General features: G+C 55.4%; 3 protein-coding genes across 5 annotated transcripts; 1 reads left to right on the forward strand and 2 right to left on the reverse strand.

The window, feature by feature from the left end:
* Positions 1 to 784: 784 nt before the first annotated feature.
* Positions 785 to 12912, reverse strand: Cln3 (CLN3, battenin). Of its 3 annotated transcripts, XM_023719491.1 has the most exons (18): positions 12823 to 12838; positions 11599 to 11650; positions 10837 to 10968; positions 10529 to 10651; positions 10334 to 10415; positions 8407 to 8503; positions 7711 to 7782; positions 7307 to 7386; positions 7121 to 7206; positions 6627 to 6699; positions 6355 to 6498; positions 5542 to 5648; positions 4441 to 4487; positions 4296 to 4364; positions 4145 to 4200; positions 3958 to 4051; positions 1224 to 1364; positions 785 to 1128 (listed from the first exon to the last, which is right to left on the reverse strand). In XM_023719491.1, exons 4-18 carry the CDS (start codon positions 10572 to 10574, stop codon positions 1009 to 1011), a joined length of 1314 nt encoding a protein of 437 aa, XP_023575259.1. In that variant the 5' UTR covers positions 10575 to 10651; positions 10837 to 10968; positions 11599 to 11650; positions 12823 to 12838; the 3' UTR covers positions 785 to 1008. The 3 variants fall into 3 exon arrangements, with proteins under 3 accessions (XP_023575259.1, XP_004622991.1, XP_023575208.1); XM_004622934.2 differs by lacking the exon at positions 11599 to 11650 and having other exon boundaries at positions 12823 to 12912; XM_023719440.1 differs by lacking the exon at positions 12823 to 12838 and having other exon boundaries at positions 10529 to 10636; positions 11599 to 11688.
* Apobr (apolipoprotein B receptor) lies at positions 12392 to 16096 on the forward strand. Its single transcript, XM_004623144.2, has 4 exons — positions 12392 to 12478; positions 12796 to 15156; positions 15236 to 15555; positions 15668 to 16096. Exons 1-4 carry the CDS (start codon positions 12422 to 12424, stop codon positions 15735 to 15737), a joined length of 2808 nt encoding a protein of 935 aa, XP_004623201.1. The 5' UTR covers positions 12392 to 12421; the 3' UTR covers positions 15738 to 16096.
* Positions 16093 to 21993, reverse strand: Il27 (interleukin 27). The gene is made up of 5 exons (XM_004623145.2): positions 21963 to 21993; positions 19525 to 19697; positions 19334 to 19432; positions 17743 to 17901; positions 16093 to 16872 (listed from the first exon to the last, which is right to left on the reverse strand). The coding sequence occupies exons 1-5, from the start codon at positions 21991 to 21993 to the stop codon at positions 16651 to 16653; spliced, it is 684 nt and encodes a 227-aa protein (XP_004623202.1). The 3' UTR covers positions 16093 to 16650.
* Positions 21994 to 25476: the final 3483 nt, after the last annotated feature.

Genomic DNA, 25476 nt, shown 5'->3' on the forward strand with positions numbered 1-25476 from the left:
CTAAGCTAAACAAAGCACAGGGACCGCGGTTCAATCCCCCAGCACCACATGCCAGCCAGCCCCACCCCCTGGAGGGCTGAGCAGGCCACACACACACAATAAATAAATAAATAAAAAAAAAAAATATTAAAAAAAAAAAAAAAAGCCTGTTAAAACTTTAAAAAAAAAAAAGAGGAATTGGTTCTGCATTTTGGCACGCATGTCGCAGAATTTTGTTGTTGTTGTTGTTGTGGCACTGGGGATTGAACTCAGGCCCTATTGAGTTATCTCCCCAGCCTCTTCACAGAGCTTTCATAACTCGCTTCCAAACTTTTAAACTTAAAGCAGCCCTTCCTGGCCGGGGAGAGAGCGCAGTGGAATAAGCACTTGCCTGGCAAGAGCAGGGTCCTGAGTTCAATCCCTGGTTCTACAAAAAAATAAAGCAGCCTTTCCTTAGGGCCTGAATCAGTAGCAATGCCGCCAGAGCAATGTTTTAGTTTCATTTTTACTCCTGTTCCCTTGAGCAGCATCCATCCGAGTAAGACAGACATATTCATTTTCTATTGCATATTTCCATTACCCCGAGCTTCTGCCGCTGGTCTCCCCTCCTCTGGGCGTACTGTACCCCAACAGTCCAACCTGTTTTATACTTGCAATCAGTCCTCTCTTTTCCGCCCCATGTCTAGGCGCCATGTCTGCATATATCCCAAAATGGGCTTGTGCGTGATGTTTGTAATACAAGAATTTTTGTTTTGGAAAGAAAAACTGACTTTCCAACTGTTTTGGAAAGTCAACTGATAAAAAATGTTTATTGAGAGTAACATGCCAAGCGATGCCCCCAGACCAGCTGGGAGGTGCGAGAGAGGCTGCCCACGCTCAAGCGGGTGACATCCCCGTACTTGTCATCCTGCCCAGCAGGGGAGGCCCAGGGCACAGCTTGTGGAAGGCAGGCTCTGGGGCGGGCCTGGGTGTCTCACCGGCTCCTATGCGAAGGTCAGTGTGTCCTGCACCCCAACAGCTGTGTCAGTGTCATGGAAGGTGGCACAGGAAGTCATGCAGAGGCAAGGCCACCACGCCCGATAGCGAGATCCCCAGGGTGTCAGAGATACAGGTGGCCGCCATGGCAAATTCGCGGTGCTCATCACTGGTCTGGGGGCAGAGAGCAGAGGTGAGGCTTCGGGCTGAAGGTCACAGGCCTGGACCACCTGCCCCCCAGGACATCCCCGTTTGCCAGGGGCACTGACCTCCAGGGCAATGTTGTGGAAGGTGTTCACGTAGGCCGCACCCCCCAGGAGCCCCTCATACACAATGATCAGGAAGACGAGGTATATGCTCGGCAGGAAGTCCAGCAACACAGCCAACAGCAGGAAGGCCAAGTTGAGACTCTGTGGGCAGTTGAAGGGCAGGGCTGAGGGAGGGTGGGAGGCTGCACATCTCATCCAGCAACCCCTGGATCTGGGGGACACTGACCAAACCCCAACATTGGCTGGGCCACGAGCACCGCAGAGCCTCCTCCTCCTCCTCCTCCTCCTCCTCCTCCTCACTTGTTGCTGTTCTACGGTCCCTCACTTGGCCTTCTACCTCCATGGGGGCCATGCCCACCATATGACCTCACTGCCTGCTTTCAAGGGCTCCTGGATTAAGCATTCTTCTCTCCCTCGTTCTCCTGGGTGAGACTAGTGAGCTCAGGGACATTTGGCAATGTCAGGAAGTATCACTGCTACACACGGTGGGTAGGAGCCAGGGACACTTATGCACAGGGCAGCGCCACACGGGCATGACCTGGCCCCGTGCGACAAAAGGAGCAAGGCTGAGCAGGGCGTGGTGACACACACCTGCAATCCCAGAACTCAGGAGGCTGGGGCAGGAGGATCGCTGCAAGTTTGAGGCCAACCTGGGATACAAAGTGAGTTCCAGGCCAGCCTGAACTGCACAGTGAAACCCTTGTCTTAAAAAGAGTAGCAAGACTTGAGAAACCCTGGTTTAGAGGCTTTCTCCCTTTTGGAAGCTTCCTTGATGTCCCACCGAGGGTATAGATCCCTCCTTGGTGCCAAGAGCACTGTGTGGCTTCCCCAGCATACAGGCCACTACCTGGGGGATCACACAGGTCACGTCCTCAAGAACCATCCGGAGACTTTGTTAAACATACCACCTAGGCCTGCCCCTGACAGGTCCTAAAGCAGGAAGTCTGAGGTACGCTCAGAGATCTACATGGGGAAGAACATGACCTAGTAATAGTGCTATGAGGGCAAGACCCTGCAACCACTGTGGCTTTGGGTCAAGTACTTCCTGTAAAAGCAATAAATGTGACAGCCCTAATGCTGGGGGCAGCCTTGGTTGAGCTGGTACCTGAAACCATAAGCGACGCGTTTCGGCGTCACCTAAAAGAACTGGCAATGGTTGGCAGCACAATTTACAACACAGTTGCGACTTTGTGTGTATAAGCCCTGGGCTGGCAGCAATGGTCATTTTAAGGAAGGTGAGAAAATATTTACATACTCTTGCCATGACATCATAGTGTTAACTAAGCCAGGCACGGTGGCACACGCCTGTCATCCCAGCCCTCAGGAGGCTGAGACAGGAGGGATCGCAGCGAGTCTGAGGCCAGCCTGGGTAGCATAGCGAGCTCAAAACCAGCCTGAACAATCTATCTGGGCGCAGCAGAACATGCCTGCAATCTCAGCTACCCAGAGGGCTGAGGCAGGAGGACTGGGCGTCAAGGCCAACCTGAACTGCTTAGTAAGCCCAGGTTCTCAAGAGGAGGTAAGACAAAGGGCTGGGCTATAGCTCAGAACTCGCTGGGCTCCGTCTCCATCATGTGTGCGTGCACACGTGTGCGTGCCGTTTCTTACTTCCTCTTAGTTACAAAACTGAGGAATTGAGTTCCTAGGTAGGTGTGGCAGTGCACAGCCTAATCCTACCACTCTGGGACCCACAGGCAGGAGGACCAACAGCTGGAGCCCAGCACAGGCAACTCAGCAAGACCATGTTGCAGGGGCCTGGGAGATGGCTCAGTAGAGTAAGCGCTTCCTTGGCAAGCACAAGGGCCTGAGTTCAATCCCCCGTTCAGAAAAAAAACAAAACAAAACAAAAAAAAACATGTTGCAAAATGGGTGGGAGATTTCCAGACTAGGAATACTTAGCCTGTAGTTGAAGGTTTATTTCATTTTTTTTTTTTTTTTTTTTTTTTTTTGGCAGAACCAGGGATTGAACTCAGGGCCTTTATTCTACTGAGCTATCTCCCTGGCCCCTGAAGGTTTATTTCAACAGCTACCTTCATCCACAAACTGCAGAAGCTATGGCTGCAGTGTGGGTCTCGTGGAACTCCTGTTAGATTACTGTGGAGAATGGTATTTGTGGGCTACAAAGTATAGACTGCTGTAGGACAAGGGAAGTTTCAGAATTTCCTTGGCTACAATGTCACTGATTCTATTTTGGTTCTTTTTGAGACAGGGTCTCACTACTCAGGCTGGCCTCAAACTCACAGTAATCCTCCTGCCTCAGCCTCCCGAGTACTGGGATCACAGGTGTGCGCCACTGTGCCAGCCTGGTTATTCATTTGTATATATATATGCATACCTATCTATCAATCAATCACCCATCCAGATTTGTAGTGCTGCAGAAGACACCCAGGGCCCTGTGCATGCTAAGCCAGTAAGCTCGTCTCTAGTCCCTGACCTCTGTTTTGGTTTACTGTTCGCAGTGCTCAGGATTAAGGCCCCACCCATGCACGCTAGGCAGGCACTCTGCCACTCCCACGCCCGCTTTATAGTTGGGGCAATGGAGGATTGGAGTGTGCAGTCCTGCCCCAGTCACACAGCTATCGGAGTGAAATGAAACATTTGCAGGTAGGACTGTGCAGCTCCTGAAGGTGCGAAGAACACACGCAGAGCTGGTCTCAGTCGTCCCCCTGGCTTAGAAATGTGTGTATGAAGCTGTGAACCAAGGTGGAGCGGAGCATCAGGCGGGGCGAAATACCTGCAGCAGGGCCAGCACCCAGGTGAAGCGGATGTGACAGCAGCGGAGAGAGGAGCGAGAGGCAAAGACGCCGGCCTGGTACAGCATCTGGTACCTGAGGCAGGGAGCAGGAAGCAGGAGGAAGCGCCTCTGGGCGTCACCTCAGGTCGGGCCACTGCCACCTGCCCCCAGCCCTCACTCCTCTCACCAGCGGTACTGTTGAGGGTGACTCAGGGATGTGTTCCGGAAAAACAGGAGCTCAAACTGCAACGGACCAGACAGGAAAAACACATCACGTGGACACGCGGGTCCCCGGCCGCCTCGCGCCGCCTGTGCCCCCCTCAGCACCCCTCACTCACAAGTCCCTGGTTGATGAAGTACTCGGCGAAGTAGACCAGCACCAAGGGGATGATGTAGCACAGCAGGCCCTGGAGGGGTCAGAAGGAATGAGCAAAAGGCCGGAGACAGCCGCTGACCACAGGCGCGCACAGCCGCCGTCCACACCTTGAACACTGTCCACCTTTCCTGCAGGGAGAGGTTCCAGCCGGCGCCTGTGGGGAGCAGGAAGGGGGTGCGGATGGAACGGGCACACGGAAGACCAGTCCTAGATGGCCCTGGCCAAGAAGCACCTCGCTGACACAACACCGTGAACACGCTCAAAGGCCGCGGGTCTGCACACTTAAAAGGGGTTAAGATGGTAAACTTCATGGGATGTAGACTTCACGTAGTTCAGTGGTAGGGTGGTTTGCCTAGTGTGCATGGGGCTCTAGGGTCACTCCTCCCACTGACAAAAATCAATCAATCAATCAAAGCAGTTAACCAGGTGAGATCTCTCCATCCCTCTTACATAGCTCAACAGATGGCCAGTGCCCCCTTCCCCCAGCCACGCTGGCTCTTCTGTTTCTAGGGCATCCAAGCTCATTTCTACCACAAGGCCTTAGCACGTGCTATTCCTGTCTGAAACCTCCTCACCCAGAAGTTCCCAAAGGTTACTGCTTGACAGTCAAGTTCTGGTCCAAATATCACCTCCTTCAGAAGGTCTTAGAACTGGCCAAATAGCTCAGTGGATTAAAGCACCTGCAAGTAGGCGCAGGGGCCAGGGGTTCAATCCCTGGGGTGCACTGAGATGGCAACTGAGACTGGGCATGGTGGTACGCCTATAATTCCAGCTCTTGGGAGGCTGTAAACAGGCAGATCACTACAAGTCTGATCTAGTAGTGAGACACTGAACACTGTAGACCCTTCCCTAAACACACACACACACACACACACACACACACACACACACACGCACACACAGAGGGTGTTCTCTGTAGGTGATGAAACTCCTAGCCTCTCCCCACTCCCCTCAACTGTCATACTACTTTCACACCCTTCCAGAGCTTATCTGACTCTGAGAATGATTTCTCTCTGACCCACTGATTGGCTCGTGAACTTCACCTTGGCACCGCCATTCCCCAGCCAGGCCCCCGAGTGGCTCTCAGCCAGACCAATGCTCTGACTTGAACCAGCTCCCTCCGCCCCCCAGTCCACTGCAGAGAGGAACAGACTAAAACCTGGAGGAAAGAATCGGGGAGTGGGGGGTGGGGGGTGGGAGCCTCCTACCTGGCCCTGGGGCTCCTGTGCCTAAGAGGGGCTGCCGGGCTATGCTCTCTGCCTCATCTTCCCCACCAGGGTCCTGAGGCTTGGGCGCCGTGAGCAACAGGAAGTAGCTGGCATGAACAGAATGAAGAGTCAGGGACCCGAAGGGCCACTCCCTGCCCCGCCGCCCCCACTTTTGCCTGCTTCCAGTGGCCGGCAGCTCATGGTGCCTGAGCAGCCTGGCCTGGCCTCGAGAGGCCCAACTGCGGGCAGATCCTGCCTGGCTTGGAGTCAAAGTCTGTCTCCCTCCTTGTTCTTACCAGGCCCTGTCTGACTGCTGGCTCACACCTAGGGGCCAGCTGTTTTCTTATTGTTCTACCAGACACTCCGGCTTCCCCTACACTCTTCTGATACATAAATATTTTACTAAATATTTTCTTTCCACTGACTCCCCTTTTCTGCCTGGCACTGTCTTAGACCTAAGCCACAATCTGTGACTGGCTGGTTAAAATCATTTCCTAACGCCCATGAAAATACAGCATGGGCGTGAAGCCCATCCCTGCCCAACCCCAGATCATCTCAGCCACACATCTGTGGAGCACTTCCCGCTCACAGGAAAGCAAGGGCAACCACTGCCATTTGAGATACAGGGAAACGGGGGTCAGAGAGGTCCAGGGCCACTACAGCTAACAGGTGGCAGCTCCGGGATTGGAATCTAGGGCTGTTGTGAGTCCAGAATCCCTCCCCTGCCACAACAAGGCCAGAAGGATCTGCAGACTGGGATCACGAAGGCGTTCTCCTTACTCCCGTCCCCTCCATCCCACCAGGGCCACTCACCTGGCCAGCAGTAGGCCAGGGATCCCCAGCATAGAGAGCAGGGTGTGCTGAGGAGAGAGGCCAGCCTGGGTGAGGCCCAGGTAGGACAGTGCTCCCAGCAGCCCTGCGCCACCTGTGCCCGAGGACCACCAGGAGATCACTGCCCTGGGAAGGAGAAAGCAGACACACTCAGCAGGGGCAGGGTTAGGAGGAAGGGGAAGAAGAAAGGGAATGGGGAGGGGAGGGGAGGGGAGAAGGAAGAGGAGCTCTCTCATCCCTTCCCACCTGCTCACCTGGGGTAGAAGGCAGTGAGCGAGAGGAAGGTGACCTCCCCAAGACCTGAGGAGATGCTGGCCAGGACCACACCTGGGAGGAGGACAAATGTGGAGGTGGCCTTTCCCCAATAGTTCCAGGCCCTCAAGGACTCTGACCATGGCCTTCTCTGCACTGGCTCAGAGGGCTGAGAGAGGACTCCCTGGGAAGGCCAGGTCCAGATCAGAACTGGGGCCAACTCCTCTTCCTACTTCTTGCACAGAATGATCCCTCGGCCCACCCGTTCTCCATCCAAGAGCAGGTCTCCCGAGAGCCCTTCCGCCTCCACCCTGCTTCCATCCATTTATTACCCCCACTGCTCCTTCCAGGCTGCCCTGTCTCCCAGCTCCTATACAGGGCAGCCTTCACAGCCCTCTGCGGGCCACTGAAATAATCCCTTTCCTTTCAGAAGCTGGGGAGACCACCCCCCACCATCACTGAGGCCAACGACCCTGATATAGAACTTTACACCCACCGCACAGGCTGGTCCCCACGGAGTGGGAAAAGGCAACCAGGATGAAGCTTCCGGCAGAACAAGCCCCACTGATGAGAACCCGAGGGCTGGGGGTGAGAGAAGGGTGAGCGGCTCGGCCTCGGGGCTCCACTCCCCGGCGTCTCGCCCACTCCCTTCCCCTCCCAGCTGCCCCCCTCAGGACCAGACCTGTAGGGCAGCAGATGCAGGCCCAGAGGAGCCAGCAATTTGATGACCAGGGTGGGGAGGATGTCTGCCAGGAGCACCGCCTGGGACAGAAGGAAAAGATGTGACCCCAGACCATCCCTGAGACAACTCTCCCAGCCAAGAGGCAGAGGAAAGGCAGCAACAAACACAGGCCTTGGTATCCTTTCACCATGTGCCAAAGAACTGACTCTCTCTGAACCTCAGTTTCCTCATCTGGGAAATGGGGGTCCTACAATGCTTAGCTCACAAGAGCAGCGTGGGAGACGTGAGTTAGCTGATGCCGCTCACGGTGGCAATCTCTATAATCACAGCCACAGCTGGCAGGCTGGGTGTGAGGGGCTGGGGATGGAAATGTCTTGCTCCCGGGGAGCCAGTGGCGGACTCACAGCCGTGGAGACAGAGTTGCAGTCAAATCGAGATGAGCTGTTGTGAGGCATGGCCGTTGGCTCTGGGTCCACCTGAGGGGAGAAAATGATGTCTTTCTTCTAGGGAGGCAGGAAGGGGACAAGGCCCCAGTCACAGCTGCTTAACTTGAAGGATGGCTTCGAGTCAGCCCTGCCGTAGATTAGCCACATCAACCCTCCGCATCCTTTTCCTGGGGGGCTTGGCAGTGAACCCACGGCTTCACACATGCTCGGCCAGTGTGCGGTCACTAAGCTAGGTCCCCAGCCTCCCAGCCCCTTGCAGTTTGTCAACCCAATGCCCAAAGATCTCCTAAACCTCTTCCTGCCCTTAAACCAGGCGCAGTGGCACACGCCTGTAAGCCCAACATTTGGGAGGCTGAGGCGGGAGGATCCTTGGGAGTTCCAAACCAGCCTGGACTACAAAGTGAGCTCAAGGCCAGCCTGAGTTGCATAGTGAGATCCTGTCTCAAAAAGACCAAAAAATCTTTCTTCCCTAGGGGTCTGGGAGGTGAGCAACTTTAGCCCCCTGCCCCACTGATTGGCCACCTCACTCTATGAAGTTTTTTTTTTTTTTTTTTTTAATATGAAGTTTTTAAGGCGTCTTCCACCTCAGGTGAAACCATCTCTCCCCACAGAAACCAACCTCGGTGGTGGTGTGGCAGCGAGGGGCTGACTTACATGGCTCTGGTTCCCAGACGCCCTCTCCTGTCTCAGGATGTCGTGGGCAGCACTGAGCATCACCACATAAGAGAAGTTGTTGCAAAGGCCCAGGATCCTGGAATGAGGCAGGCAGACCCTCACTTGGTGTCAGGCCACCGTCTATGCAGAGCCCGTGTGGGTCCCCCTAACCTGCGTCCTCCAATCAGCTTCTGCTTTTTTTTCCTCTAGCACCAGATTTTAGCTTCTTTCAGCACTGAGGTTAGAAATAGAGGCTTTGGGATCACAGAATCAGGTTCACCTCCAAGTTCTGAGTCCTCCCCAGGGAGAGATCTCAGAGCTCCCACAAACAACTCTGTTCCTGGGCATTTTCCATCCACAAATACACTGTGATACAATAAAAAAAATCTTGGGGCTTAAAACCCAAAGGTTCAGGGGGCTGGAGATATAGCTCAGTAGCACAGCACATGCCTGACAAGGGCAAGGTCCTGAGTTCGATTCCTGGGACCAAAAAAAACCCCCAAAAATTAGCTGGACTTGGTGGTGAATGCCTGTAATCCCAGCGCTCAGGATGTTGAGGCAGGAGGTTCATTGTGAGTTCAAGACCAGCCTGCACTACAAAGTGGGTTCATGGCCAGACTGAGCTGCGTAAGATGCTGTCTCAAAAGAAGGAAAAAAAAAATCAAAAAAACCACACACACACACACAAAACCCACGAAGGTTCAAGTTCCAAACCTGCTGTTTCTTATTTAAATGGCCTCAGCCTGCCTTGTGTAAAAGCTAAGGATATAATTTCTCTGCTAGCTACCACACATAGCGCCACAGGGATCAAAATGAAACCAAAGCCCTTATGATCCATAAAAGATCTTCACTTACTTTTATCTCTTAGAGCTGGGCTGAGTGGGAGGCAAGAAAGTGGGCCCCGTGTCACAGATTTCACAAGCCTGTGATGTGGCTCTTCCTACCTTACTGCTGAGGAAACTGAGGCTTAGAGAGGTTAAGTCACTTTTCCAAAGAGTCACATGGGGGCCGGGGATGTAAGTCAGGGGCACAGGCGCCTGTCTGGCAAACGCAAACTCCCGAGTTCGATTCCCAGTACCAAAACACAAAAAACGAAGAGTCACATGGGAAGCCATGTCCAACCAAAGCCTTCCACAGTTAGGCTAACACTAGAAGATTTCCTAAGACTCAGGGGACTAAATCCAGGGCCTTCACACTGAGCTACCTCCTCATTTTTTTGTATTTTTTAATTTTAAGACAGGCTCTTACTAAGTCACCAAGTGGCTGAGGCCAGATTCCCTCCTGCCCAACCAAGAGTCCTGCAACTACAGGCATGCACCCCACATCTAATCTAGGTGATCTTTCTAAAAAAGTTGTAGCACCAATGGATGTATGGATAGCACTTGGGAAATACTGGTGTTCCATTTGAAGTTGTGATTTAGACTTTCTTTTTAAACTACATGCATTATAAAATGTTACAACCTGTAGGTAAGTAACCCTGCAGGGGGTGGTCAACGTGATTAAGTCAGTAAGTACAATCTGGCAAAGTCACAGGCAGGTAGTGGACTCAGTAAACACTTGTGGCCAGGTGTGTACGCCTGGAGGATTGTTGGGAGTTCAAGACCAGCCTGGGCTACCAAGTGAGCTCAAGGTCAGCTTCAGCTGCATAGCCAGAGCCTGTCTCAAAAAAAAAACAAAAAAAAAAACCGAACTTGTTTTTTTTTTTTGTTTGTTTCGAATGCCTTCAAGGCATGACTGGCTGTCTTGTGTTGTGGGGATCGAACCACAGCAACCTGAGCCTGACTGCTTTGTTGAAGCAGCCACTTAAAGAACTGAGCTAAGGGGCAGGCCCCCCCCCAAACTTAAGTCAGCTCCTCTACACAGCTCAGTCCTTGTCTCCACCTTTCCACTTGTCACACGTATTTTGTTGGTTTCTCTGGCCACTCACCAGAAGCCCACCGCATTCTTCCACTGAGCCGCACCCCGATTCTCCAACAGAGGGGCTCGGGGCTCCGGGGCAGCCTCCTCCCCTGGAAGAGAACAGCGCATGACCCCAGACCATGGTCAGGGCCCGCGTCTTCTGGCCGAGCCAGCCTCCGAGCCCCTCCGGTGGTCACTCCAGGAGGGCGGTCCCAACACCCACCCTCAGAATCCGAAAGGTGCCGCCGCGAGCCCGCACAGCATCCCATGGCGTCCAGTTCAGGTCCCCCGATGGGTCCAAAGCCAGAGAAGGCTCAAAGTTGGCTCCAGCCTGGGGGAGGAGAGTCTGCGGCAGGTGAGAGAGACCAACGCCCCACGGTCCGCCGCAGCTCCAGCAGCCTGCCGCGATCGCGCCCCGCGATCTGTCAGCGGAGCCCCGGACCCCGCCTGGCGCCCTCCAGCCCGACCACGCCCACCGGTCGGGCTCTGCCCCCGCCCGCGTAGACAGTGCGGACCCCCTACGGCCTGTACCTTTAAGAGCGGCCCGGCGTTCCGCGCCAGGTAGCCGCCGGGCTGCTGTCACGTGAGGCAAACGCTGCTGCCCCATCACGTGACGGGCGATCCTGCCCACTTCCGGGTCTTCCTTCGGTCTCCGCGTTGGACCTTCTCAGTTTTGGTGCATGAAAAAGAGGCCAGCACAACCACTGATTTTACACTTGAGAGGGAGGGAGCAGCAAAGCAGCGCCTTGATTAGCCGCTTCACGGCCGCGACAGGCTCCTGCCGTCACGGCCTGCGCGGCTTCAGCCCGTCTCCCAGCAGCCTCGCTTGCCAGAAACAAATATGGCCGCATGCCCAGTCTCTCCGACCAGACCAGTTCTAGCTAGGAACAAAGGGTCATCCACGCGACATTCGTAGTCTTATCTGCCGCCCTAAGAAATTGTTTGAAAAATGTAAAACAAAGACCACACCTGCCCAATAATTCTAGACGTTAAGTACCCCCTTCCCCAATCATCCTGTCGCCAAACCAAAACAAACCAACCAAAACAGTGACCCAACTTTTGGTTGTACAGATGAAAAAATAGTAAGATTCAACAAAATCGGACCTAGAAGTGACCTCAGAGACGAATTTAGCGTTAAGAAAATAGAGCAGTAGAGGCAGGGAGTCACTGAGCAGGCTGAAGCAGCAGGAGTGCTTAGATTAGATTTCTTTGATGCCTAAAATTCTAATTCTATGCTCTCTTAGGAAAGTGAAGTCCACTCCACATAATCCAAATAAGGAGTCATTCCCTTACCTTCTGCAGGTGGCAGAGCAGCATCGGGACTCCTCTTCGTTATGACCTTTGCCTGCGGAACAGCTACTGCATCCAAAAGCCTGTGCCCAAGTCTACTAGCCCACCATCCGGCCTTCAGTGCGGTGTGTTGCCCAGGGCACTCAACCAATGAGAACAGGGAGCCTGCTTCATACCCCTGCAGGGCTCTAGCCGTGTTTCAAGCCTGGCCTCTGCGCCCAAGGAACTCACAGTAGGAGGTGCACACAACCACAACACAAAGTTCAGCCAAGTTCTGTTGCAGAGGAAGGAGCCTCGGAACCACCGACCCAGCTCCTTTGTGCCCTTAGGGGATGATTAATGATAGGAAAATGGAAACCAGAGCTCCCACCAGCCCCCTCCTCAGTCTTCCTGGTCCACAGGCAAAACAGGAAGCAGAAACCCCAGCTTCCTCTCACAGAGTCCCTGTGGCCTGGGGGAGACGGAAATGGCAGTTGTGGCTGCCCCCAGGCCCCAGTGTCAAGACCTGAGTCACTGGGGCTTCCATTGCACTTGCACTCTCCCTCATCCCCTTGTCTGAGATTTCCCACCCACTGCTTTTTCTTCCCAGCATCCCTCACTTCCCTGGAGCTCCAAATATGCAACAGAGGCCCCTGGGAAATGCATACCCATTGCTTTGCCTGAGGCGGAGATTGCTGTGGACCTAGGGGAGGTGGGCAGGGCCTAGGTTAGCCCTGTGTCAGGGAGGGGCAGGGGAAGAGGAAGTATCTTTAGGTCCTGGGGAAGACTGGCTTGTCTAGGTGGGTTGGGACAATCATTAGCAGCTTTCTGGACGCACAGAGACAAGATGGAGTTCCTCCGGCAACACCTCCCTGGGCTACATCAAGCCTTAAGGGGGGCACTGGTGAGAGGCAGAAATGCCAGGCTTTCACCCTCATTCTTTGTGGACTCATCTTTTCTGCTTTGAGCCTCGCCTCAGATTCCTTTCCTAGGGCCAGACAGACTCCTAACCTAGCCTTTTGGCTGGTTTCAATACTCCACTTCCACAAATGGATCCCCACACCCCTAGTCTGGGTCTTTTTGTGTTCCCTCTGGACATTCCTCTTCTCCCTCTCAGATCCCAGAGTCCTCTTCTTTATCTAGGGCTCTTCTGGCCCAGGGCCCCAGGGAAAGCACCGGCTCTCCTCTGAATGCCTTTGCCCCCTCCCTTTTTTCTTCTAGGATTCCCTCAGCACCTTTGTCTCCTACCTCATGGGTGATGCGGTCCCCACTGTAGAGAGGGAGGCACAGGAACTAGGAGAGGTGGCTGAAGGAAAGGCAGGGAAGATTGTAGAGGAGAAGAAAGCCCAGGAGTCCCTGCACAGCCTTAGAGGTGGCCACAGTGAGGGAGCTGAAGCGCCAAGAGGGCCTGGAGAGGCAGGAGGAGGTGAGGAGGACAGCTCAGCTGCAGAACAGGTCTGGGGGTGGGGAGAAGGCAGCTCCTGTGGGTCCCAAGCAGGTAGGCAGGACTCTGGGGCAGGCAGGGGCCCAGAGCCGAGTGTTCTCTTAGAGGCTGAGAAGACCTCTGAGGCAGGGTCTGGGACTCACAGAGACAGGAGCAGTGAGGCCAAGGAAAGACAAGCAGCTGAAGAGCAGGAAGTGAACAGAGGGGAGACGCTGAGAACCTGGGAACAGGAGGAGGAGGAAGAGGAGGAAGAGGTCAGGGCAAGAGAGCCTGGGATGGCCAGAGGGGTGGAGTCAGAGCTGCCCTGGCACAGGGAGCCCAAGGAGAAGGCCAGTGCTGAGAGGGAGGAGGAGGTGGCTGTGCACTGTGGGGAGACATGGCCGGAGGTCAGGGAAGCAGTTGCAGAAGCTGAGGTGTCTGGAGCCCAAGGGCCCTGGAAAGTGGAAGGGGAGGTAGTGGCAGTGAAAGCTGGCCAAAGCATAGGGCTGCAAGGGACCCAGGACCCAGGGCCAGAGTGTGAAGATTGGATAACCTTGCATAAGGAGGAGGCCTGGGCAACCTTAGTCAAGGAGGTGGACAGGGCAGCCTCAGATAGAGAGGAAGCTGACCTCTCAGGAGTCAGGGAGATGGAAGATGGGCTAGTCCCAGGAGATAGGCTCTCAGAAGCTACTAGTAGTATCAGGACCCTAGAGGAGGCCTTCAACAGAGAGCAGGAAGAGGAGCTGGATGAGAAGACAGAGGATGAAGTGCAGGCTCTCCCCAAACAGCCCTGGGCCCTGGTTACTGAAGCAACAGAAGATGCAGCTGAGAACCAGAAGGCAAAGATGGAGGCTGCAGGAGCCCCGGAGCCAGGGGTGGAGGCAGGGGAGCTCTCGGAGGGTCAGACAGGTCCGTGTGGGAAAGAGGCCCAGAGCAGGCAGAGCCCAGAGGTCAAGGCTGATGGTGCCAGGCTGCAGGAGGCCCCAGCAGAAGAGCCTCCAGAAAAGAAAGAGAGGTGCTGGGCCCCAGAGGCTGAGCTGGCCCTGCACAAGGAGGCTGAAGCGGAGGCTGCCTCAGAAGCAGGCCTGGAGGCCATGCCCAAGGAGGAGTTCATGTGGGTAAAGGGCCAGGAGGGTCAGATGAGCCAAGAAACACTGAGGGTGGAGTGGGTTGTCCCTGAAAAGCAGGGGCCCGAGCTGGCGGGAGATGCCCCAGGGCCAACAGGTCTGCTGAAAGGACAGGGGTGTCAGGAGGAGCACAGGCCAGGTCCAAGCCTGAGCAAAGAGGAGACAGAAGCAGGGGTGGCGGAACAGCCCCAACACATGGGGTCTGTCCCTCCTGAAGTCCTTGAGGCTGCAGACTGGAAGATCTGGTACAGAGGGGACACAGAGAGCAAAACTACCCAGGAGGATAAAGCAGATGCTGAAGAGGAGGCTGCAGGAGACCAGGCCTTGGAGGCCGAGGTCAAAGGAGGCTGGGAGTCTGAACTGCCAGAGGTTCTGGTGTGTGGAGTAGAGGAGAAAGAGGACTCTGTAGTGGAGAACCAGGAGCTGCAGGCAGACCAAGGGACAGAGGCAGGGCCAAGCCCGGCACTGGGAGAGTCAGAGACCAAAGATACTGAGGACAGGGTGGTGGGGGTCACTGTGCCTTGGGAGGCAGACGGCTCACCCAGGGAAGGTGGGAGGCTGGAGGAGGCAGCGCTGAGGCTCCAGGACCAAGAGGTCGCACAGACCAGCCCTTTGACTACAGAGGTAGTAGAGGCCCAGGCCATCCTAGCTGGGGAAGGCCAGGAAGAAGAGGGTGGAGAGGCTAGGAGAGGCTGGGACTCTGAAGAGAGAGAAGAGGCTGGGGGAGCTGCACTGTTGGAAGACGAGACTGAAGAGTGGCATGTGAGAGGGCAGGGGGAGGACAGTGACAGGCAGCACGGGGACCGCCATCCTGAGGGAGAGGCACAGAAGCCGCTGGATGTGGACGATGTGGCGGCAACTGGTGACCAGTGCACAGAGGCCAAGGGGACTTCTCTAGAAGACCTGGAGGATATCCAGGACCAGGAGGGGTGGCCAACACTCCAGCCTCCTGTAGAGATGGCACCTGGGTCCTCTGAGACTGCAGAGGCCCTGGGAAGTGACAAAGTGGACACTCACAGCAGCTGGAGTGAGGTGAGGGCTCTGGAGTGGATCAGGGAGGGGCAGGACCTGGAAACCAGTACCACAGGGCTCCATGTCTCCTTTGCTGCAGGCCCTGCTCCCTGGCTCCCGCCTGGATGTCTCTGCCTTGCGAGACCGTGCGCTTCTGCAGCGAAGCTCCTGGAAGCGTCGTTCACGGCCCTCTTTCTGGAGGACATCTTCCCCGGAGCAGCAGGAGGACCCTCCCAGTCCACCACCTGAGGAGGTGCTGTCCACCCCTCAGCAGCAGGAAGACCTTCCCAGTCCACCACCTGAGGAGGTGCTGTCCACCCCTGAGCGGGAACCTCTACAGCTAGAGGAAGCCCCTGAGGCAAGTCCTTCACAGTCTGGAGGGTCCCCAGAGCCAGTCAAGAAAAAGTTCCGGGGACAAGGGTAAGCATCAGGCACTGAACTTTGATTGAGGAGGAGGAGTAAGAGGAGGAGGAGGAGGAAGAGGAGAGGGAAGCTACGGGCTCCCACTTCCACAAGTCTGTCTCTCCCACAGGTTTGGCCTGGCACACCCTGGCATGATGCAGGAGTTGCAAGCCAGGCTGGTCCAGCGGAAACCCCAGTGACAAGAGTTGCTGTCCCTCTGAAAGCCTGCCCTGCGTGAGGCTCAGGAGCCTCCAGGAGCCCTACCTCTGCTGGCTCTCTCTGCCACCTGCACCCTTTCCACTGTCTGAGCCTCACTTCTTGGTGTCTCATCCATGGAGTGGACAAGACCAGAATGTCTGTGAAGACCTTGGACTTCGGGGATCTGACTCTAGTGCAGGCTGGTGGACCCTATGCCTCTGAAAACTCTGCTCCAGGGACCCTTGCCCTGCTCACCTCAGCCTGGCCTAGCGGTTCAGAAGATAGCACAGAGGACTGGGGATGGAGTCTGTTCTCCATAGTCTTCCCTCTGCACCCAAGCCTCCAGAGAGCTGCAGGTTGAAACACACTCTTCCCTTCAGCAAAAAGAAAGTGGTTCACAGGCTGAAGGGCACCAGATGGAAGCCAAGGTTGAGGGGTAGTAGGCCAGCAGCCTTGACTTTCCAAAATCATATAGCTCAGCCCCAGGACTCTGATGGTTACTATGGCAACCGAGCTGGTCAGTCAGAGAAGATGGACCAGAATCCTCCGATGTCAGAGCAGTGAGGGATTCTGGGTAGCCAGAGGCTACCAACTCCACTGTAGCCATGCTGCCCCTTGGGCATCAAGGACCTCTTCTGTGACAAGATGCTAAAGCAGAGAGAAGGTGAGAAGGTTTTATTAGGCACCCAGCACAGTGGCCCAGTCTGAGGATGAAACAATAAATAAATCATCTCCTAAACAATAAATAAATATTCAAGAAATAAATATTTGCCATGGACTGGAGGGGCTTTAAATTATTGGGTAGGGGGTGGGGCTGCGGCTGATACAACTTCTGCCTGGTCTGAGGCAGATGAGCTGGTGGTTGTCCTCTGGCCAGGACCAGGTCCTGAAGTCCTCAAGGGTGAGGGAAGGGGACTAGAAGGTCACCCCATCAGAACTGGGAGCCAGACCTGGGTGCCCAGCCTTGGACAGCAGCAGCAAGTCCCGTACAGCCCGGGATAGGACCAGCTCCAGGGAGTGCAGCAGCTGGTAGGTGTAGAGCAGCTGAGGCCAGGACTCCTGTGCCCCTGGGAGCAGCCCCGTTCCCTCCTCCTCATCCTCTTCTGCCCCTGCAAGGTCGAATCCTGCAGCCAGCCCCTGTGAGGAGAGACTTAGATCAGGCTGAGGCCTGGCAGCAGTGCAGCAACCCGTCATTCCGTTCTTGAGCCCAGCTCTCCTATTGGCTCAAGCGGATTGCAGCTGCCCTGGAGAAGATTGGAGAAGATGGGGTCCAAGGATTCCTCTGCCTTTAAGGATGGTCTCAAATGGGATCAGAAATGAGCAGAGGGGTGACTGAGCTCTAGTTTCCATTTTTTTTTGGTGGAACCAGGGCTTGAACTCAGGCCCTTGCGCTTGCCAGGGAAGCGCTTATTCTACTGAGCCATCTCCCCGGCCCTGTTGCTTGCATTTTCTATTCTCCTTTTTGATAAAACTTATGTTGCCCTTTGGACTTTTTTTTTTTTTTTAATACAGGTTCTCCCTACACAGTTCAGATCAGACTCATAGTGATCCTCCTGTCTCAGCACACACACACACACACACACACACACACACACACACACATCCTATCCCTGGGATTATAGGCCAGCGCCACCATGCCAGGTTCCAGGCCTAACCAGCATGTGATATCAGGAATTGAACCCCGGTCCTTGCACTTACCAGGCAGGTGCTTAGACCCCGAGCTAGCTCCCCAGCCCTCTATTGCCCTTTGAAATATTCAGGAGAATCTGAGCGAGGAGGGGGGAGCCCATCTATCTGTAGACCCTGCTGCTGCCAGAGGCTGTCCTGGGTACTTCAATTTCTCATTAAGGAGGAACCCTTAAGAGTAGGCAGAGACTTGGGAGGCAGAGCCAAGGCCTGGTACACCTACACACACACATGCGTGATCTTAGTGGGGGGACCTGAAAGGGGGCCAGGGCACCACAGTTGCGTGTGTTCCCCTCTTGAGGGCTGAGACGGGGCGCGCACCTGGAAGTGGAGGTGCCGCTGCAGGTCTCGGAGATCAAGCCTCACTGTCCACAGCTGCATCCTCTCTGAGCTGGTCCAGCGCCCCTGGCTTCCCAGCCTTCTCAGCAGGGCGTGAAAGGGCTGAAGAGTCGTGGAGAGGAAGCAGAGTCGCTCTGGGTCCTGTTGAGGGGAGGAGAAGAGTCAGAAAAGATGGCCAGGCCAGCAGTGACCCCACCAAACCCACCCCTCTCTCCATGTCCTACTCCAAGCTCTAAGCTCCTCTCCATCCTCACGATTGTTCCCAAGCCTATGTCCACCCCTCCCTTCCACGCTCATCGCTCTTCCCTCCATCCTGTCTCTGCCCTCTGTCCCATCTCTTAGGCACAGCACCAAGTTCTCTAGTGTGAACCCCGCCCCCATCGCTCTACATCTATGCCCCCCTCCACCACCCCTGCCTGGCTTCCACAGGCTTCTTTCTCTCCAAACTCTCTCCCACCACATTCCTATGCTTTTCTTCTTCCCTTTCTTTTTCATTCTTCTTGGGCTGGGGAAATAGCTCAGTAGAATAAGCACTTGCCTGGCAAGTGCAAGGTCCTGAGTTCAATCCCCGGTACCGCCAAAAAAAATCCATTTGTTAGGGCCAGGCCAAATAGCTCAGCGGACTAACGTGCCTGCAAGCAGGCGCAGGGGCTGGGAGTTTTCATTCCCAGGCCTGCCAGGGCAAGTTGAAATGGCAATTGAGACTGGGTGTGGTGGCCTGCGCCTGTAATCCCAGCACTTGGGAAGCTGTAAACAGGAGGATCACAAGTCCAATCTGTGTAGTGAGACCCTGAACAACCTGTAGACCCTTCCCTAAAAATACACAAAATAAATAAATAAGAGCAGTTTACAGGCTGTTCTTTGATCTTTCTTTCCCTCCTTTCTTTCACTCCCCTTTTCTTTTTTTCTTTTCTTTTTCTTTCTTTCTTTCTTTTTTTTTTTTTTTGCAAACCGGGGATTGAATTTAGGTCCTTGAGCTTGCCAAGGAAGCCCTTATTCCACTGAGCCATCTCCCTGGCCCCCTCCCCCTTTTCTTTCTTCTGGTACTGATATTGGACCCAGAGCCTTTGGATGCGAACTACATCCTGGCTCTTTTTTATTTTGTATCCTGAGGCGGGGTCTCCCTGGGTCACCGAGTTGCCCAGGCCGGCCTCCGGTGCCCCCGCTTTGGCATTACAGACGTGTGCGTGGCGCCCAGCCTCTGTCTTATTCTTCATCTCCGGCTCCTTCCCCTCCGTATTCTGACTCAGCCTCACACCTTTGCACCCCACTCCATCTATGCCCCATCCCTGCTCCATTCTCTACCTGACTCCCCCATCCCCAAACCCCTTCTCATCCTGCCTATCCCCCTTCCCATCTTTAATGCCACCTCTGCTCTTCCTTTATGCACCCCCATTCTTTCATACCCCACCTCCTTCCCAGCCCAGCGTCCCTTACCTCCTTCCTGACCCCATTTTGGAATCCCAGCTTTCGCACACCATCCCCAAGTCGCTGTCCTTTCCACTGTCCACTGACTCCCACCTACCACCCACCGCCCGTGTCCCAAGCAGCTCGCTAGCTCCCTGTCACTCACAGAGAGGCGGCGCCAGGCCTGGAAGGTCAGGGACATGTTGGGGAGCTGCAGTTGAGAGGGCAGGAGATCCAGGTGCACTCCAGGCAGGTGTGATTCAGCCTGAGGGGCATGAGGGACGTTAGCGGGGTGGGATGGGGGAGGAATCGGGTGGGGGCTCCCCATGGCAGGGCCAGCTCCACTGGGGGACTCACAAAGTGGTGGGCCTGGGCTTGAACCTCCGCAAGCAGCTTCCTGGCAAGATGCAGGCTGATGGTAAACTCTGCACGCAGCTCCTGCGCACTCAGGGTGGGCCTCCCTGGTGGCCTCGGGAATCCCCAGACGCTGGTTTGTACCAGGAGCAAGGTGCGTAGCAGCAGGCTGAGCTCTGGAAAGAGGAGGAGGGGAAGAGGCAGAGGGCTTCAGCCCAAAGCACTCCTGTAAACCCAGCACTTGGGAGGCTGAGGCAGGAGGATTGCTGGGAGGGTGAGTGTGCAACCGGCCTGGGCTACACAGTGAGCTGGAGGCCAGCCTGCAATAGTAAGGCTCTGTCTAAAGAAACGAAAAGCAAGAAAAACAGAAATGAGGAGGGCTTGAGAAACATTCCCGAAAGGAAGGAGCTGGGCGCTATGGTGCACACCTATAATCGCAGCACTTGAGAGGCTGAGGCGGGAGGATCATTGCAAGTTAGAGACCAGCCTGGGCTACAAAGTGAGCTCAAGGCCACTCTGAACTACACAGTGAGATCTTGTTTCAAAAAGAAAATAAAAAGAATCACGGAGAGGGAAGGTGACCTGTCTTTCCCAAGCCTGGGCAGTGCGTAAGCTCTATGCAGTCACTTCCACAGGCATCTTCAGAGTGCCCCTTCAGAACGGCGATGGAGACCACATCTGGACAAAGTGCCCACCTTCGCGGGCAGAGCTGTGGCTGGCTCTGGACCCCCACAACTCACTGGGCCACATGCCTTTTCAGTGTACAACCTGAACAGCAACGCGCACAGCTGCCTGTTCACTCTTTTTCTCCCCATTTTTCAGAAGAGGAAAATGGGACTCAGGGAAGTGGCCAGCCAGACTTGTCTAGTGACAGAGGCCATGTGCTCTCCTCAGGACACTCAGAGGTAGCAGCCACTTGTTCTAGTGGTGGGGACACTCTGTACTGCCAGGAATTCCTTGGACTCAGCCAGGCTGCTTTGATGCTTTGAACTGGCCCCCCAGGCCCCAGGGGCAGTGTGGTTGATGGGCCCAACCTTCTCTAAGGCAGGTGGCTCAGACTGCATTGGGGCCTCTGGGACAAATCCCACAGTTTAGCAGTGGGAGGGCGGGCCAGCCAGAGGGGAGGAGGCCCCGTCTGCCAGGCAGAAGCTCTGTTCTTTATCTTGGTCTTCCCTGAGCAAATGCCTCTTATCTCTGTGCCTCAGGCCCCATCTATAAATTGGGGACTATCTTGTTCATTTGTTTTTTGAGACTGGGTCTTACTATGTAGCCCAGGCTGGCCTCAAACTCACAGAGGCCTTTGTACCTCAGCCCCCCCCCCCCAGTGCGGCGATTACGGGTGTGTGCCATCACGCAGTTAGACTGCCTAACTTCTGAGGGTGCTTCAAGCCCTCTGTTTTCCTGGAAAGAGGAAAGAGGGGCTGTGGGGGTGGCAGCTCTGGGAAGTGAGAAGTGTTCAGTGGCTTCTTCCTTGGAGTGGTGAGGAAATCTAGCAATCACGGACGTTACACAATTCTCCCCGAAACCCAAAGCAAAACTGCCCCCCAAGCCCCTCTGACTCTCGCTCCCCTCCAGGCCCTTTCTTCCTTGTCCATTCATGATCTCTTGTCACCTGAGCTCCCCCAAAATGGCCCACAGCAGAGGTAAAGGGGAGCTTCTGGGAGCGGCCACTCTCCCCACGGATCTTGACAGGGAGTGGGCAGTGCCCAAGGTCTCCTGGGTTCGGGTGCTTGGTTTGGAAGCCACTGTGACCCTCTGGCACCCACAGACAGGGCAGAAGAAGAATGTTCCCAGCTGTGTTGGGGCAAGTGGCACCCAGGCTCTGGTGAGTGCCGCCCATCCAGATGGAGCTGTGACATTTCCTACCATCCGCCTCCCTGCCCGAGGCCTGGGTGCCGGGTCCTCCCTACTCCTGTGGCCGACCTTGGGTCTGCAGCCCTGGTCTTTGAAGGGTCCGTCCTCACCCTCAGCCCTGGGCCCTACCCACCCCTGTCACCTGTCCCCCTGCCGCCAGCACTGGGTCCAGTTCCAAGTACCTCAGCCACCAGCTGCTGGTTGGGCTCCTTCCAAATTTCAAACTAAAGACCCTTGACTCAGTTAAGGACTGGCTCCATGGCTCAGACCCCACTTGTGCCATGTCCTGCTGCTCCTCCTGTAGTTGACCTCTGCCTCAGCCTCAGCCACACTGTCTGGTCTGCAGTCTTTCCCTCCAGAACTTTCACTTAGTCCTGCTCCAGCTCAGCTCGCAGGTCCAGCCCTCCCCACTCGCACCACCCCCTACCAGCCCAGCCCAACGCTGTCACCTTGCCCCCCTCCAGCAGCCACAGGTCCTCTGTCTTGGCCAGGCTGCCGCCCCCAGCCACACCAGTGCAGCATTCCCACCCTCTGCCCAGGCTCTGCCAAGCCCCCCAGCTTCCGCCCAGCCCTGGCCTCTGACTCACGCCAACCAAGGTCGCCTGCTGTCTGGCCCATGTCAGGGCCCAGCCTGCTCTTCCAGCCATCTCCCGCGGAAGGCGAGTCTTATACTGGGGGCTGCACCCGGTTCCACTTTCCTTCCTACTTGTACTTTCAGCTTTGTATTCAATCAGTCTTCCTTCTTGCTAAAATGGGGAAATGTAGTTTCCCTTCCTGGGTGGGGTGAGGGGGCGATGGGGGTGTGGTGGGAGGCTGGGGTGTCAGTCAATCTGAGCTCCTGACTGGATGCTGAGCTCCCAGCCCCAGCGCTCCCTCCACTCCTCAGTCTTGGGGAAGCCATCCAGCTCTATCCCTGGAGGGTTCCAGATGCTCAACCCCTCATGCTTTTACGCTGGGTCACCAGCATTCATCCAAGAGCATCACCAGTCTACCGTCCTTTGCAAGATGGACTGCCAGGTAAGGGGATTGCCCGCCTGGGAGGCCTGGGGTTTTGAGTCATCTTTACTTTCTTCGGGCTTACCAGATGCCTGGCAGGGGGGTGTGGTGAGAGGGAAGTCAGTGCTCAATGGTGACTAGGATGAGTCCTTGAGCTGGGCTGGCAGGAGCTCCATATCACAGCCGGCATGGGAGCTCTCCAGGGTGGCTAAGACAAGGCCCAAGGCTCCATCTGGGGCCAAGGGCTGCGACTTTGGCCATGGTATTATAGGATTAGAGCTCTGTCTGTATCCAGGGTCAGGACTTGATTTAGGGCTGGACCCAGAGCCTTATCTGGAGCCAATAACCCTACTCTGTCTATCTGGGGCAGAGATGTCCACAACCTGGGCTTCTATTTGTGGTTGGTCAGGGTTAGGCTTAGAACTCTGTCAGCCATCTGTAGCCCAGGTTCAGACTGAGGCTGTGATCACACGAGGACTCAGGCTTGTGCTGGGCCAGGGACTCAGGTACTGGTCAGGATCGAGGCTCCCCCATCTGTGGCTGAGCTGGAGCTCATGGGGTTAGGATCTGAGCGCAGTCAGGACCCACAGCAACCCCGTGCTTCTGCCGGGCCACAGAGTCCTGCATGAGGGCTGGGCACTCAAGGACACTTCCAGCTCAGCCCCGCCCTCAGCCACACTGGATTTCCCATCTTCAGGGAGAAGATGGGAGTTTCTCGCTCTTCCCCAAGGCCTACTACTGCCACTTTCCTTTTGGGACTTGTGGGGTTTTCCTGCTGGGTCTCTGCAATGAGACAGAAACCAAGGGGGCTTCCCCTTCCTGTACCCTGCTCCTCAGCCACGCCCGCGTGCTGCCAGTAGGGCTGCCAGGCAAGAAAGTATCGGGTCTGCGTGGAGCAGTCAGAGGTCCACGGAGGGGACATGTAGGGGAGCCACTGTCCTTTGCAATCATCCAGTGCTGGTAGCTCACTTCTCCACTTCCCTGGTGGCTGAGGCTCTCCACTGTGTGTGTGTGTGTGTGTGTGTGTGTGTGTGTGTGGTATGTGCCAAGACCAACAGTGAGGACAGGCAGAGGATGGTCTCTCGTGTATTCCTAATTCTGCTCACGCCCCGGAGGCCTGGCCACCTTACCTACTACTCTACTCCTTGACCACATGGTCCTCCCTTCTGCCTGCTCCCCTGCCCCTCTCCTGCCATCACCCCAAAACTGACCTCTCCATTCCTGAACCCACTCTCGCTGTCTCTGACCACAACCCACTGGCTCTCTCTCAACTTTCTCTTGGGGATCCCCAACACCCCCATGCTGGGGCCTCCCTGCCCTTCAAGGGCTACAGCTGATCCTTTGACCCTCCCCGGTTCCAGAGTGTGTGAGGGCTGCCTCGTGCTTCTTTGCCTCTGTACAAGCTGTGCTCTCGCGGAAAGCTCGCCCCTACCTGCCTTCTGAGGATGTCCCTCTCTCCCACCTCCCCTGAGCCCGTACCGTTGTCACTGCCTTCACTTTTGAATCCTTTGTCCCTTCCAGCCACAGACCCTGTCTCAAATGGAGGTCTCACATTTTTGTACGTTGCTCGCTCTATAGACAAGCCCACTCATGCCGGAGGGCCTTCGCCTCTGCCTCCTTCTTTCTGGAACACTCTCTCAGATGTCTGCAAAGTTCATTGTGTCCTTAAACTCTCTGCTGGAGGGGGGGGGCTGGGAATGTAGCTCACCTGCCTGGCAAGTGTGAGACCCTGAGTTTGATTCCCAGTACCAAAATCAAGAGACCTCTGCTTGAACATCACCTTCCCTGAGCACTCAGTGAAGAAATGCAGCCCTCTCCCGGCACTTGCGACCCCTTCCCTGCATTATTTTGCTGCTGAGAACATCTCATCTGTCTTTGTCTGTCTCTGTGCACTACAGCATAGGTTCCCCAAGGTGCGAAGTTTGCCAGCTGCGTCTCCAGTAGCCAACAATAAGAGGATCTTGATTAATCGTTGTGAACAACACAAGGGCCTGACCCAGGTTCCTCGCATGATCATGACTGGTGACACGTGAATTGCCTGGAAGGCTGCGACAGGCCTCAGCCCTGAGGTCACTGTCAGCCTGCTGCTCCTCCTGAGGACCAGCGGCATGCTCCAGGGATACCAAGGGGGTCCCCTTGCTGCTGGGCTTGGCCTTGTGATGGAAACCGCAGGACCCCAAAGAGGGTGCTTGGAGGACCTCAGTTTCCAGAAGCAGGTCTCAGTGGGTGGGCTGTGGTTTGGGTAGGAGCCAGTGGGAAATGGAAGGGATGTGGTATGGGGCGAGAATGAGTAGAAAGGAAATGAGGAACCCTGGGCTGTAGACTCCAGCGCGTAGCCAGCCTCACGCTAACCTCAGGTGAGTCACTGGCCGGCTCGAGACCTTGGTTTCCTCAGTGAAACATGATAGTGATTTCCAAGGGCTGTCGCGATTATGTAGGGAAATTAAAACCAGGGCGTTGCAGGTTTTTTAAAAAGAAATTTCCAGGATCCTTTCCTTTTCCCTTTCCTGAGGATTGAACTCAGGACCTTTACATTGAGCTACATCCACAGCTAAAGCCTTCTTTTTTTTCATTTTATGTATTTGGTATAGGGTCTCACTACACAGCTTGGACTCATAGTAATCCTCCTGTTTTCAGCCTCCCCAGCACTGTGATTACAGGTGTGCGCCACCACAGCCAGCCTCGGTCGTGGCTCAGCACACCCCAGGGGCGGGGCCAGCATGCAGGCCCAGGGATGGAACCCTGGTCCCTGCACTTACCAAAGCAGGTGCTTAGTCCGCTGAGCTATCTCGCTGCCCCTCCTCCTGGCCCTTTATAATTTTTTATTTTGAGACAGGATCTTGCTTGGAACTTGTGATCCCCCTGCCTCTACCTCTCAGAGTTCTGGATACAGGCAGCCTGGCTAACTTTCTGGCTCTTTTCAGGGCCCACTGGGCACTCCAGGGGCTTGGTGGGAATCCCAACCTTGAGGGCAGCAAATGGTTGCTTTAGACGTGACTTCAGGATGCCCCCAGGAAGGGGAGGCCTTGCTCAAGACACGCAGCAGATCCAGCAACATGAAGCAACATGAAGGGTCAGGAAGGCCCTTGGTGAGGTCAGGAAGGC

The sequence above is a fragment of the Octodon degus genome, unplaced genomic scaffold (genome assembly GCF_000260255.1).
Source record: "Octodon degus isolate 3935 unplaced genomic scaffold, OctDeg1.0 scaffold00001, whole genome shotgun sequence".
Lineage (NCBI taxonomy): Eukaryota > Metazoa > Chordata > Mammalia > Rodentia > Octodontidae > Octodon > Octodon degus.